General features: G+C 40.0%; 1 protein-coding gene across 3 annotated transcripts in view; it reads left to right on the top strand.

Annotated features, from left to right (window-relative positions):
* STXBP4 (syntaxin binding protein 4) overlaps nucleotides 1-15,441 on the top strand; it is a 52,305-nt gene that overhangs the window by 17,460 nt on the left and 19,404 nt on the right. For all 3 annotated transcript variants that reach the window (XM_042833133.1, XM_042833134.1, XM_042833135.1), the window contains 9 exons: nucleotides 116-210; nucleotides 664-760; nucleotides 1,936-2,048; nucleotides 2,721-2,807; nucleotides 4,239-4,304; nucleotides 8,545-8,721; nucleotides 10,317-10,433; nucleotides 10,780-10,829; nucleotides 11,153-11,286. In XM_042833133.1, coding sequence (XP_042689067.1) covers nucleotides 116-210; nucleotides 664-760; nucleotides 1,936-2,048; nucleotides 2,721-2,807; nucleotides 4,239-4,304; nucleotides 8,545-8,721; nucleotides 10,317-10,433; nucleotides 10,780-10,829; nucleotides 11,153-11,286 — 936 coding nt within the window. The remainder of the gene's footprint in view (nucleotides 1-115; nucleotides 211-663; nucleotides 761-1,935; nucleotides 2,049-2,720; nucleotides 2,808-4,238; nucleotides 4,305-8,544; nucleotides 8,722-10,316; nucleotides 10,434-10,779; nucleotides 10,830-11,152; nucleotides 11,287-15,441) is intronic.

Below are 15,441 nucleotides of genomic sequence, written 5' to 3'. Positions count from 1 at the left end.
TCTCTATTAACTCAGTAGTTGCAATTTTTTTAAAGAAAATTTCAGATTAGTTTAAGGTATCAATACTTACGTTTTTCAAAGCAGGAATTATAACTGTGTTTTTTTTTCTTCTCAGTCATTGCCCCCAACCACAGCAATGGTTACAGTCTGCCAGGAAGGAAGGCTTCCTTGAGCTCTGCTATTCGTCTCAAAGCAGAAAAGCTAGAGAAGGTAAACAATCTTCTGAATCTTCCTCCCTCCCTCCTTATAATGTAAAGCATTTGGAGGATATTCCTAAGTTGACAAAACCAAAGGTATGAATTTGAGGCAGCTCTTTCAGGTTCTGGGACAATATTTCATTTTATATGTTGGGCAAATTACTATTTTTGTTAATCTAATTACTGACTAACTCTTCTGAGGATCTGACATCCCTCAGGATTTTGAAGAAAGTTATTAAGGACAAAGGGTTTTGCTTATTATGCTCATCTGTATTCAAGGTTAAATAATATCTGAACATCTCTCAATTAGAACAAGAAGTCACAAAGAGTGTCTGGAATAAAAGTGTAGTCAGTGAGAGTGCACTCTGATACAGAAGCTCTTTGAAGTGCAGCTCTGTCCCTGCAGCCATTTATCCCTGGTCCTTTTGGTGTTTTTTTTTCTCCAAAATAAGTTTTTTCCTTCCAGGCATTGAATTATCTTGGGATTCAGCCCTCAGCTGAACAGCAGCAAGCCCTAAGGCAGCAACTTCAGAAAGATTCCAAAGGAACAGTGTCTTTTGGAGGTAATAATTTCTTAATTACTCTGGAAAACAGCAAGATGTATGAATACAGAAATAGCAGATGTATTTTCTGTCAATGTCAGATTGCTACCACAAATAAAACAGTACTTCAGGGCAGAAACCTTTCTATTTAACAAAAATAAGCTTAAAATTCTGAAATGAAGTGACTGTATCTGAGAGGTAGAGAAAAGAAACGAAACTGACAGATGGTTTCACTTGGTCAGCTGGTGACAACCAAGAAGAGCTATTATGTGTGGAGAGACATTTGTGTGCAGCCCAGCACGCTGCTTTGTCTAGTTTTTTGCTGTTGGTTGTGGCAGTGCTGGTAGGAGACACCAGCAGTTTCAGAATATTTGTTTTACATTGAGATGTTTTATTTCCAATGCTAAAATTGATGGAAATTTCCTGAAATTTGTGAAAAACGGCATCAAACACTGGTAATAAAATTTAATGCAACTTTCATACTGGTACAAAAATAATTGCTTGTACCAAATCATCTACAAATGACACTGGATTTCCAAGTATCCTGTTGGTGAAGGTGGTGGGTCTTCCATCGGATTTTGTGGTGCTCACAAACTGACCTTCACATTTCCTCTCCTGGTGTAGCAGAACGTTTTCTTTGATGCGTTCAAAATGAACATTAAGTTTGGGCTGTGCTGATTGAGGTTGTCACAGCGTTTGTGAAATTTCCTTGTCCAACATCGCTTTTCCCAGGCCTCTGTCAGAGCTTTTGAAGGCTCCCCAAGGTACAGTTGAGCCGTGAGCAAGCACAGAATTGTGTCTTTCCTGCAGACTCTCTAGGAAGATCAATCCCCAGGGCAGGGTGGGTGTAAAGGAGGTGTGCAGATCTCAGGTTTCCACAGGGGTCTGCAGGTGTACAGCATCTCTCAGCAGGTACTTGGAGGTTGAACTCTGGTTTTCCTTTCTCCTTCACAACTTACGAAGCATTTTGTGCCAGGACCTGTTCTTATTTTGCCAGCTTGCTTCTGTTCAGAGGGCTGTGTCTGACAAAACTGTAAGATTTATGTTTTCCTTTAAGAAAATTGTGGAGAGCAGATGCTGCATTCTGAGAGCAGCCTTGTATCGTGCTCTGAGCAGTTGTGTTGCACCCACTGATGCTGCTACTGACCTGAACCTGCAGACTGCAGCAACAAAACCTGAACTGTTTTGTTTTCTAGATTTCATTGAAGTTTCAAGGAATCTGTTCTCTGTGCAATTGGATGCAACAGATGGTGGCCAAAAACCTGTAACGTTTGGGATTGATGAAATTGCCAGTTTGTTAGATTTGCAGGTGAAGTGTGTGTGTGTGTGTGCAGTGTTCAGCTGCTGGGAGGGGATTATTGGGGAGCTTAACATGTGAGATTATTCCAAATCTTGGGCAGGTTTTCAGCACAGCCCCCTGTCATGCTGTGCTTTAAGATAACCCAGTTTCTGTGAAGCTTTTCGAAGCAACCCACATTGCAGAAAGCAATTCACATAATGATGTTGTTGTCAGTACAGACAATGGTGATTTGCCAAGGTTTCTTAAATACACATTGCTGCTATCTGTGTGCATAATAAACAGTTATGGGGTCTGGTGATTTGTGCTGCTGCTAAATGGAATATCACTTCATTCTGGAGGTAACTTAGGAGTGAGTGCCAAAGCAGTGTATTTGTAGCATAGGAAAATTTAAATACAATAAGGTGTTATTTAAAATATTGAACAAAGTGGTGACTGTTAGTGTAGTGGTCTTGACATTTTGTAGTAGTTTGGTAGTCCTTTGTGACAGGAAAAATTACTTGATAAGTTGCTGAGAATTTTCTTAAAAATTCTTCATGATTTCAATAATATTTTCCAGAGCTTTAAATCATTCTAAAGTCATTCTCTCATTTCATTGACAAGACCTTTTAGGGTAGGATGTTAAGGATTATGAGAGATGCACATAGGACTGATTTCTAACAGGGCCTGTTTAAATGTGCGCAGTTTGTAACCTGGGATTCTTTGGAGGATGACATGGAAAAGCTTAAGAAGGAAAGAAATGAAGCTCTAAAAGAAATGAGCAAATTAAAGGTAATACTTAATTTTGACTTGTGTTATTTTAATCAGGAGTCGAATTTTTGTGTACTTTGCTGCTTTGCTTTTGACACTCAAGTTGTGATAGATAAATAAAAAGGCAGAGCAAACTGCATAATGCTTAGAGATCGTGTGCTCACAGTATGGAGAACATGAGCTTTATTACATGGACCACGAAGACTTTCAAATCTGATTCACAGGGAGGTGATGTTGAGAAGCCATTTCATTGAAGTGTCTTTGGAGAAGTGACTGATTTGCAGAGCAGTTTAATTTGGAAATGTGTGATCCTCACAACCACAGTGTCTGAGCAGATGCTGATAATTTTGAAAGAAGTTAACTGGAAAATAAATGAACCCATTTGCAAAATTAATGCGTGTTTTCACAGACATTATGAAACACTTAATATCAAAAGCAATTAATGTATTTATTTTTACTTAATACCTCGGGTTACAACCATTGTCCTGTGGTCTTGAATTTCTTTAGCAATCCAAGATGTAAAAAAAAAAAAATAAATTCTGTATTCAGTGCCCCTAACTCTTGTTCTTGGACATGAGTGGGAAGTGTGATCCCAGGGTACAAGCAGTTCTATATGTTGTCAACTGGCCCAACAAATTCATCCTTGCTGGAGACTGCAAAAGCTTTGGGTTGGTGCACACAAAGAACTGTTCCTCACTCTGTGCACAAGGACTCTTCTCACAAAGAACTTTGTACTGAAATGAAAGAGCCTGGTCTCCAGTGATCAATTTGAAGAACTGGATACTGACCAGGAGGCCTTGAATAGCTGATGTTGAAAGCTGGTGAGGTCAGCTTATGAGAATCGCCCCATTTCTTTTACTTTTCCTGAAAACATCTGTAAGCTCTGCCTCAGTGTGAGCATCTCTGTGCTTTATGGCACTTCTTTTAATAAACTTCTCCAGAGCTTTTAAGCTTCTGGAAATGGTGCAGGCTGTGGCAGCACAGCCTGACTGTGCTGCTGGTGTCAGTAGGCAGCTAAAACAGTGGTCAAACACGGTGCTGGAGATACCTTGCTGTGAATGCCAGGCTGTGCAGCACGCTGCTCAAGCTGCAGAGATGTCTTTGTTCTGTGCACTTTCTCTGTGGCTGTGCAGCAAGAGGCTTAAAGCGTGTTTTATTTGCATTGCAGAAACATTCAGTGTGTAATCCTCAGATGCTTGAGCAATGTAATGAGTATGACGTTAATGAACCCTCCAAAAACTGTCCTTTATGAATTACAGCTTGATTCTGTCCCAGATCTTAAGAAAATGTTCAGATTTTATTTTTTTCCCACCAGTGCTTTTAAAATCTGTGTGTTTGTGGGCTTATTCGATGTCATTTGTAGAGTGTGTCACAAACTGCAAACACAGCAGCTGGAATCTAGTTTGGAATACAAGCTATGGCATACTTTATTTATTTTTTTTGTTTTTACAGGAAGAATTATCAGAATCTCTGAATTTACAGAAGCAGTTAACAGAGGAACTACAAGCAGTCAAGCAAGTATGCTGAAGTTTCTTTAAAATAAAATCATTCTCTCTTGAAATTTGTTTGTATCCCAAATTCCAGCTGGAGCAACTTCCCTGTTTCCTGCTTCTACCAAACACTTCTGTCTGCCCTCCTCCAAAGCTGCTCCCCTTTCTTCTCTCTTGCACTGCTGCAGGCTTCCTTGGAGGCTCTCAGTTGCATCAGATGCAAAAATGCAAAATATAATTTGAAAAATCTTTCAGTTCACTGCTATGCAAAGATCAGTTTTACGTTTTTGCCCGTTACGTGTTTCTGTTAAGCACCATTGTTGGTACCTTTCATTCCACAAATGCAAGAGAACTGCTTGGAAGCTTCCTCTGTTAATCCTATGGTGTTACCTTCTCCACAGCAGACCCTGATGAATTAAACCAGATTCTTTTTTGGATGAATGTAACCAGAAGTAAGTTACAGTGGTGCTGCATATGTTTCTGTTCATTAATGGGCCCTCAGGTCGTCACTCCGGACTGGAGCTGGTGTCCATCGGTTCAAACTAAAGCCAAGAGAAAGCACAAACAGTAAACACGGGTGATATGGCAGCAGGTCCTCCTCGTGGAGCCTCAGCTCACACAGCTGCTCTTGTTGAGAAGGACTTTTTTTAGGACCAGTCGGTTCCGGTGCAAGCAATGCCCCTTTTCTACCTGGTGAGGTCCTCATACTTCTAGTTTTCTGTCCAGTTCTGCTACGTGTCCTAAAGGTGGCTTTGCTGGGAGTGAAGCAGCCCACCAAGGGATAAATACCAACATTTCCCATTGAGGTTTTGAGTAACTGCTGCTGAAAAGGGCCCAGATAGTGAAAGAGAGAAATAATAACTGATGTGTCACTGCAGCAGTGCTGTTGTTTGAGTCCCACTCTGGAGGTACAGAGAAGGCTTTTGATGAAAATACAGTTCTGTGTGTTCTGCACATGTTTTCAAGTATTTTATGTATAACTATACATATAACTATACATAAATAGTATTTATATGTATATATGAAATTATTACATTTTTATATGTTGATATAGTGCATATATATACATCTGTGGTTCAGAACCATTGTTGACACTGAGGTTCATAGTTATACAAAGTTAATAATAATAGGCAATCTAGACTGCCAGTTGTCATTTAATTTATAATGATATACTTCAGGCTTCTTATCTGAACCTCTTTTTGAGTCCTCTGACACACGGGGATTGTTGGAGGTGAGGAAGGGTACGACTTAGGAAAGTGGGAGTGCAAGTGCTTTCCATTTTTCACTCAGCAAGAAAGTGAAAACTGTTTTGCTGATCTAGGGATATGTTTTTGGCCTTAAGCTGTGGCTATTTTAATTTGCATTAATTTGCATTGAAGGTGCTCAGAGGAGGTAGATGTTTCCTAGAGCAAACATGAGGATGCATTTTAGATATGCAGTTTAGGTGCTTATCCACACAGAAGTGTAAGAAATAGAATGGGTGCAGCGTCTCTGAGGTGCTTTATTTCAGGAGAAATAATGGAAAAACAGGTTTTGTGAAAGTGCGAGCAACTTTTTTCTTGGTGTACTGAAGCCCACCTCACCCTTCTTTCTGCCAGTCTAGAAGCCATAACTTGAATGCTGCCTCTTTTTTTTTTGTATGTGTATTAAGAAATAAATCTTCGTTATGACGGGTAGAGGTGTGGTGCAGTCCTTAATGGAAGAAGTCTCAGCACTGAACACTGACTGAGTCAGTGTTAAAGTTGTGATTTTTTTCCAGGCATAGATGCTGAGGGGCTTTTCCCAAAAGATTCTGCAGCTTTCCATGTAGGTATGGCCATTTCAGGGTTTCTGTTCCTTTCCTTTCCTCCCCAGTCTTGTGACTTTAGTTCAGTGATTGTGGTGGCTGGATTATTTCTCGGATAAAGCCTGTAAACATCTGAATTAATTCGAGGGAGAAATACCTGGCACGTAAGAAAGCTGCACCTTGCCTTCTCCATAAGGATTCCATTCTGTTCTGCAGCCTGCACTCAGCTGTGGTGGTGGCTTTGTGCCACACTGGGACAAAGGGTTCCATCAAGCATTTATTTGGGTAAAATATTTGCAGCTGTTATGTCTTCCTTTATGCCTGCAGTCAAAAGGGATGAGACGAGGTGCTGCTGCAGCATGCTGTAGTCCACCTGTTCTCGTGGTGGATGCCCCTCAGCTCTGTGGGTTACAACCGACCGTGTCACAGCAGTGCCAGCTTCAGTAACTGTAGAACTGGGAAAGCTGATGGCCTCCATCCCTGTGTGCTCCCTGCTGGAGGAAACAGCTCTGGTTTGTCAGAAAATTCTGCTAATTCAGTCCTGGTGTGGATAATCGTTTCCTTGTAATAGAAGAGTCCATTGTTCGTTAATTATTCCTTTAGGTCTTTCATTGTTGAAATCTGGTCATACTTAGTCTGCTATTACAGAGGAATTAATATTCAACAATTGGGTTTCAGAAGAAACAATGGAGGAGTGAAGGCAGTTCTGGGTTAGAAGAGATTAAACCTCTATCTCCAGGAAGTCTTATTTCAAAATAAAGACCTCCCTTTTCATTATAGCAGTTCTCCCATGACATATTTGCTATCAGTTTATTTAAATAATTCCCACCAATGCATTTTTAAGATGCTACCCTTTGTCAGGGCCTCTGTGTTCATTTCTATTCAGCAAACTTAGTACCTTTTCACTTTTCTCTCCAAGAGCCCTTCCCTCACCTGGGCTCACTGCTGGTACCTTTGCTACTGAAGACTCTGAAAACATCCTTTGTCATCTGCAGGGCCCACCTTTTCTTGCTGATGAGTCACAGCAGCAGGGAAGTCCTGCAGAAGCAGGAGGTTTGATCTCTGCAGATATGGATTGGGATTTCTAAGAAATCCCCTGACTAATTTGAAGGAAAAGGAACTGCTGTGAGCCACGTGCAGGAGGGACGCGTTGTCTGTGCTGTGCCTGTGAGCAGCTGTCTGTCTGTCTGTCTGTCTGTCTGTTAGCCAGCGCTGCTCAGCTCCGGGTGCTGTGCTAACGGCTGGCAGCAGGACGAGCTGCCCAACAGAGACACTGCTTTCGGGTCGCCTGTGTTCCCAGGTGCAGATGACAGTCATGTAGAATGCATTGGCCACACCTGCTTGTGCTTCTAAAAGAAAATAGCAAATGTCTATATTCGCTATCAAAGGGTATTAAAATGTATCTTTCATCAGTTATAATAGAAAGATCTTTATATAAAGCTGTCATCTGTACTAGTGATATTGCTGTTTGCTACATGTATGCTTATTTCCTCCAATGCTTTATTTTCCAAAGGACCAGAATGTCCCTGGCAATTATCCAAATTGGTATTACATTGCAAAACCATTGTAAATATGGGATAGATGGTGTCCTATATATGTCATTCAGATTAATTTACTTACAGCCTGAAAAAATATAATTGTTTTCTTGGGCTAACAGATTACAGGTTAAAAAACATATGAAACTGACAGTGGTGGAGCTGGTCATCATTCTGTATGAAAAACATTCAGACAAAGTGTAGGAAAACCAGGCTTGAAGAATATTGCTTGCAAAATAGGCATGTTTCTAAGTTAGAAAACAATGGAATTAAATCTGCCTTTGTAAGCCTAACTGAACTTTCTACTCATTCATACTATGACACCTGTTAAACATTATATGACGTGTTTTCCATGAAATTTGAAGTTGAATTTGAGTTGATGAACTGAGCATTGACAGCATTTACTTCTTGCCGAATAAGAATTTAACAGTTTCTCTTTTCTAATTTTCTACATATATTTCTAAATAAATGTTACGTGACGCTGTTCTGTGGTAATGCAGAATAACAAGAGCAGGAACTGGGCAGGAAAATTAAAAACAGCACTTACTTTAAGAGCAGTTTGGACTGAATGGTTGCATCTGGAATCCACCTGCATGATGTGCAAACTCAGGCAGTGATAGTAAAGTATGTAGCAACATCATTAGAAGGACTTCGCCTCCTGCAGAAGCAATGGGAAAAATTAACAGCTTTGGATGCATTTCCATAAAGCCTTTCATTCAATTGGATTTAAAGTAATCATAGAATTAATGTTGTAATTCATTGGGAATGTCATCTCTCTGTAAAAACCTGATGTAAAAATCAGGAAGTGGATCAGCTGACTGTGAAAACTAGAAGGCAGCCCTTACGTGAACCACAATGCTTTTAAGCTAAATTTGCAGTTAAAAAAAAAAAAATCCTTTGTTATTAGCAGGAGTTGTAACTTGTCAATTAAATTCTATCATCTACAGGAAGCCAAGGCAGCTGTAGAGGAGACAAGAGCCCTGCGAAGCAGGATTCATCTTGCAGAAGCTGCACAGAGACAGGCGCGCGGAATGGAGATGGACTACGAAGAAGTGATTCGCCTGCTGGAAGCTGAAATCGTGGAGCTGAAGGCTCAGCTCTCTGATCACTGTGGCCAAAATAAAGTAAGCAAAGCAGTCTCCTGTCATAGTTACCATGGTTTCCTTGCTGTTGTCATGTATCTTGTTTTCATTTTCTTTTCATCTGCTTTGCTAAAGTAGGTCACTGTTTGTCTTGTATTATTCAATAACTGGAATGATTTGTAGTGGGGGGGGATAATGTGGAGTGCGTGAGTCTTCCTTTATCCAGACGTCTTTGGGCTGGAAAAACAGGAGCTGGAAGCACATGTGGGCCACAGGTCACCATGGCACATCTCGAGCATTAGAGCAGGAATAGTTTCTGCTCTGTAGACAGCAGCTGTGAAGATGATGCACGCATTTGTTTGCTTCTGTACCTATGTAAAAGTTACCTGAATGGTTTTTTATGCTTCTGCTAGATTAATGTTACAAAATCCAGTGCTGTTCTTAAGTACATGTGGATTTAATCAAGATAGTAATTTAAATGATACCAACAGTAGTCTGCCAGTGAAATTTCCTACAATTTTTTAATTGAGTCTCGTATTTTAAAACTACTTCATTTCCAGCGAATCATTTCAAAGTATGCTGAGGAGTGAAAATATTGGAGGTGCTTTTAATCTTCTGCACATGGTTCAAACAAGTGCAGACAGGTTGGCGTGTGTGCTTGCCTTCTTTTTCTCTTGAAAAATAGATGTGCATAAGAATTAATGGTGAAGGAGACTTAATGAACTGCTGCCTTTTTTCACAGTGAGAATTAATTCAATATTAAAAGGTTTTAATAAGATAAAACTGACCCCTGCAGTGTATGAGCTTACGGAGGAGCAACACAGGAAATGTGTGTAACTTCCAGGGAGAAATTCCCCTCATCTGATGGCATGGGTGATGAGTCACAGCCTTTCCAAACATCGGGGTGAAATACCTACATGCACAGCTGAAAGCAGTACCTGTGTAGAAAAAGTGTTTCTTAGCTGAGAATTCGCTCTATCAAATAATGTTGTCCTGCTCTGTTATAGTTCCCATGTATGTAAGTAGGAGGCATTGCTTTTGGGCAACCTACATACATATGAAAACTTTTCTCATGGTGAACAGTTCCAAGGACTCGAGAGAAAACCCTGAGCCTTCAGCACCTGACCTAATGAGTGAGACTCAGTGGTGCTGGGCTCACACTGTCTGAAGCTGAAGGAGAGGAAGGATGAATAACTCAGGTCGATAGCTTATACAAGCGCACGTGGAGAAATCCTGGGGGGTAGTTTTCAATATGATATGCCATAATTGCTCTGCTGGACAAAGGATGTACAGACGCAAAGCAGAGGACCACAACTCCTCACACACTGGCTGTTTGTGGCACCCTGCTGACAGGTCCTGCCAGCATCACTTCAGCGCTGTTCATCTGTTCATAAATCAGTACAGAGCATCCTCAGTTTCAGCCCATCACTGCTGTCAGCTGCCAGTCTGAATTTATCTTGATGTGATACCCGGGAGCTTATTTACTAGAGCTTACCTGAGCAGGTACGGGTAGGAAACATAAGGTGTAAAACATTTCAGATGTCTATTTTAATCCACACCTTTTACCTTTGTGAGCCATAGAAGCAAATGATGAAAATAAAAGCCTTAAACTAGCACGTACCAAACATCTTTTCCAGGATAGCATCCAAGATTTGAGAAAGAGGGTTACTGTTCTTGACTGTCAGCTGCGGAAATCGGAGTCGGCTAGGAAGAGCTTTGAGGTGGCTACTGAAAAACTGCTACAGTTCGTTGAGGTAACTGTGCCACTGCACTGTTCTGCTTGGAAAGCTGTGTGTTGATTCACCAGCTTGGTGCACCATGCTGGAAATACAGGTGCTGTTCTTGTAGGAATGTCTTTTCATCTTGCTGTACGTGGAGTCAGTGAAATTGGTCGGATTTCTTAAACGTATTTTTCACGAGCATACTGATTTCTGTGAAATATTGCAGAGGAAGAAGGCAGAAAAATGGTATTTAGTAATGTTTTGAAATGCTATAACAGAAACAACATTATGAAGTACAGATGAGGGCCCACGTGCCAAAGATCTGACCTTCTTGACTGCACTGATTTATGAGCTGTTAACTTCTTACTGTGGCCAACAGGTTGTGCATGAAATGCTTTCCGAAAACTCTCCTTCCTCAGCTGTTCTGAGGTAAGCAGATATGAGCTGTTATTCACACACATATTGAAAAATAATCTACTTTTGTCTCTAAAAATTGTCTTGTATTTTTTTCCTTAGTTTTCTGTTGTGTGTTTCTGAATGCTGTTATACTCAATGCGGGGGTGGGAAATTAAATATGCTGTTTTATTTTAACTTTCCTAAAAGCCTTTGTTATACAGACAGAATAATTCTGAAACCAACTCATGCTTGATGATACTAGTGATTTTTTCATAGAATGACACTCAAGCTTTACTTTATTGAAAGGAACCTTTGCTCACCTTACAAATAAATGCTTTTTTCTCCCCTTCTTTTAGTGGCAGAAGGACACCATTGTCTTCTAAAGCACTTCTTGCCCGGCTGGGGAGGATTGGACCAACTGTTACCACAGCTCTTGCAGCAGAAGCCAGAGACCTTGCCAAGTCTGTCCGTGCCATTCTGGAAGTAAACTGTGAGTAAGAGCTGCGTGCCTGTGTGTGTGTACACTTGTATACATGCACATAAGCACTTCATTTCTTTCATTAAATGTTGGAGCTTTAGCATCTTGCTCAGTAATTGAGCATGATGAGTTTCAGCAGTCGCCTTGTTTGTTTTTTCCCAAGTGTGGAAAAAGGCTCCTGAGTATGGGTTCTGTTCCCACTGTGTTCAGAGTGTGGTGTGGGTATGGTTACCAGAATGCACTGTCTTTCAGAATGACAGAAGACCTGCCAAAGCAGGCTAGGGGCTGCTGCTCCTATCCTGTCAGTGTTTCCAGCCCTAACCTTACCATAACATTAACTCCTTCAAGTGCACTGTTCTCTCGTGGTTGTTTTGGTGGCTTTTTTGTGGTCTGTCTCACCCAGAAGAATTTATACGCTGTATTATTTTTTCATTTGATTCTGAGACTACAGAGCTGCCTTCATTCTGGTAGCTTAAGATTCAATCAGTACTTCAGAAAAATACAGAAAGTAGATGAAAAACTTTTACATGTCTGGAGTTAAAAGTGTTCTTCCTTCTTAATGCTCTTAAAATATACATGCATATTTTCCTTAATTTTAAGCACACCTCACAGGACAGTTCATTGCATAAAGGCTACTAATGTCAGCTGAGTGTAGTAGTAATTACCCTATTTAAGCAAATTGAATGTATTTGCTAATTCCCTGAGTCATGTAACAGATAACAGTGTGACTTCTTCAGAAATAAATAGTGGAAACAAAGAACAAAAAAGTAAATAAGACTTTGTAACAGTGCTGTGAATGATAATGAAGTCACGGAGTTTTTTGGAATCTTTAAATATTTTTCTAGGAAAATGCACGGGGCATTTCCTTGTGTTATTTCTGTTAGCATGTATGTTGTTTTGGTGGGCTGGCAGTTTGGTAGCAGCGGATCCAGTTTTTACATTTGTTCTTTTTCCTTTGCCTTTTGCACATACTCTTTGCTTTGGAGTTAATAACAGTGGCCAGGAGGGAGGGGAATTTGTTTTCCACCAGTGACAATGGAAGTGTGCTGTCACATTAAGTTATTTCTATCGCACTACACAGGAAATCATGCAAGGAAAACTTTTAGTCCTAAATGCAATTGAATTCTACCGTGTGGTTGTCAAGCGTAACAGGTAGGACACGTCAGAAAGTTCTAGAGCCACAGCAAGGATCCCTTTTATGAACATGTAAGTTGAAAACAGCTCTGCAGAGAAGGATTTAAAGATTGAGCATCATGCTTCCGAGTTCATTCTTATTTGGAGAGCATTACAGATAGACTTGGGATGTGATGAGCTTGTGTGTGAGATTAAAGCTTTAAGGCTTTCCTCTCTCAAAGAAAAGAAAAGAAAAAAAAAGACAAATAGTTACAACACAGGAACTGGCATTCTGTCTGCAGCCTTCTAGGCCAGATTCTCACAGCACATTCTCTGTGTGATCTTCTGATTTCTTGCAGATGTGCTGTCCTAAAAAGGGCTCTCGTGTATGTAGCATTTCATAAATATCATACATTAAAGAAAAAAGGACTGTAGACACTACTTAGAAGACTTCCTTTTTATCCAGACAAGTGCCTCCAAATTAAAATTTGTTATTGAGTTCTTACAGAACTGGATCAAATACTTCTGAGATTGCTAAGTGGATAAAAATCTACTGCTGGACATTCATCATTATACCCTTTAATTTTTACTTTATTTACAGTAGATGTGAAACACGTCTAGGTGTAGAGTGTTCTTCTAAATGGAAACTGATTTCCTTGTTAAAAATCATCCTTGACATCCAGAACGAAATGGCATATGCATGAGCTAGCTGCACAGAGTGACCTCTGTTGCACAATAGCTTCACATTTTGCCTGGGGGAAGAGGTTTAAAAGAAGTTCAGTGTATTCTTGAAACTCTCCAAGTACACATTGCCTTGTCTGTAATGATGCTGCAGAGCAGTTTTCAGCTTGGTAGGCTGAATGACAGCTACGTGATGTCAGTTTGGTGATTTAAGCCAGGATTCTGTATAAAACAAACAAAACCAAACCCCTTTGTTTTACAGTGCTTACTACTACAGGATCCTCCAGTTCCAGAAATGCAAATCAGAGTAATAAACAGAATAATCAAGCACGTCTCTTGAAAGATTCATTCTTCATCTTCCTGAAAGGCTGTTAGCTATTTTTAGGCAGTAAGTCTCGGGAGGCCTTTCTGCTTTGCAGAATAGCATCTCCTTAAGACACAAAGAAAATTACTTTCATCTTACAAAGGATCATAATGCCTCAGCAAAGGAACCGTAACATTTAAAAGTAGCTGCTGCTGCACTTAGTAGTCCATATGGTAAAGAAAAAAATTGAGAAAGCAACTTCTTCTTTTCTATTACAAAATTTAAAAAGAAATATACTTGATAATGGCAAAATCTGATTAGCTCTGGAACATACTTCTCTCTTCATACAGCAGCAGGCGGTGAGCATTTTGAAACGTTCAGCAGAATAACACAGCATTCAACTATTCTGACTGCTAATTTCCTCACCCTGCCTCTGACTTTTCTATTAAAAAATACAGTCTTGCCCTTGTTGATATAATCCCAACCATCAGTATCTGTTACGTGCTCAGAAGCCTGCTTCTCTGATCTGTGATCACTAAAGCAGCATATCTTGAGCTATTTCTTGACATCATTTTCCTTTAATCTCTTTTCCTGCCTGGGATCTGGCCGTCATTGGAAGTTCACTAAAAGTATCTCCAAAGACATATCTTCCAAAAATCCTGCTGCCCTGATTTTGATCTCTCCAGGTACTGCAGTAGGCATTATGCATTCACTTATGAAGATCCTACAGGCAGGGGTTCAGTTGCCCACTTTTTGCGTTCATTTTCCTTGTATGCTGATTGCACATAAAAAGAAGGCAATGGGAAGAGCTGGTGGTCAGCAGCCATAGGTGTTTGTTCTTTTGGTAGTGAAGTTGCTGTTACTTTCTGGACCACAGATGAAGTCTTACATCTCAGGTATTAACAGCTAAAATATGGAATCCCTCAATTTCTTGTTTACTTTTTAAACTACATTATGGTAAGTTGCCAACATAGCTCCATGTTTAGCAAGCTGTTAGTTGTCCCTTCTCATTCCTTTGACACAGTTATGTGGCAGAGCTACAAGGAAAAGTAGCAAGTCTTCTCAAACAGTAGTTGCTAATTTGAGAATAGTTAATACTGCTAAATATTCATGTTCTTTTTAATTACACATTACAGCCTCGGTATATTTATTACAGTCAAATTAATGCCATATACTTTATTAGTTTTGTTCTTAAAATTAAGGATATGGCAGTGGTGTAATTTTGTACAGCTGTTTGGCTTAGCTGATTGGGAAAGCTGTGGAGAAGTTAATAGGTAAGCACTGGGTGTTTCCCCCTGCCTTTTTGATTTATGTGCATTGATATCTAGCTGTAATTGTGAGACAGGCACACTGTGGCTAACTTGACTCTTAGTAATTAGCATAGTGGTATTAAAGATGCATTTGCAGAGCCCAAGTATCAAAATTCTTCCCTTCCATTGACCCCGCAAACATTTTCAGATTGCTGGCACTTGCTCGTGCTGCTATGTTTTTATTTTTTCAGTGTCAGAGCAAGAAAATAATTCCCTGTGAGGTGTCTTTCTTGGGACACTTCTGCACTGGGAGGACAACATTGCTTTAATATAGTTCCAGCTAATAAACTCAGAATGTACCTTTTCTTCCTGAATGAAAGAGCTGCTTGAGAAAGAGCAGCATAATAACAACTGAAGAGATAACTGTACATGCACTGTTCTGGTAAGGCCATAAATATTTCAGTGAGTTACTCAAATCAGAAATGAGGAGACCTATTAAATTATACAACATATGTCCTTAAAGCATCTATACAGCTCCCATTGTTTTTGACTAGCAAAAGTAGTAATCTTAAAATCTACGCTGTGTGCTTAAAGGTGTAGAGATTACATTTGTTAATTAGCAGCACTGGTATTCTGGTGTCCTGCTCTTCTCGATAGAAAACAGTGCTCATTAAGGAAATACCTGAACTTAAAAGCCATGTCTATAGTGTTAAATAAATAAATAAGCCTAGTGAGGCTACTTTGGAGTTTAATGGTTGACTAGAAAGGCAGCAGACAGCAAAATCTCTCAGTTTTGCTTTTGGGTTTTCTGTTCAGTTT

This window comes from Centrocercus urophasianus, unplaced genomic scaffold (assembly GCF_019232065.1).
Source record: "Centrocercus urophasianus isolate 14NV4802_14NV808 unplaced genomic scaffold, USGS_Curo_1.0 seq_40, whole genome shotgun sequence".
Classification (NCBI taxonomy): domain Eukaryota; kingdom Metazoa; phylum Chordata; class Aves; order Galliformes; family Phasianidae; genus Centrocercus; species Centrocercus urophasianus.
The sequence above is the reverse complement of the archived record's forward strand: the minus strand, read 5'-3'. Positions and strand labels throughout refer to the sequence as shown.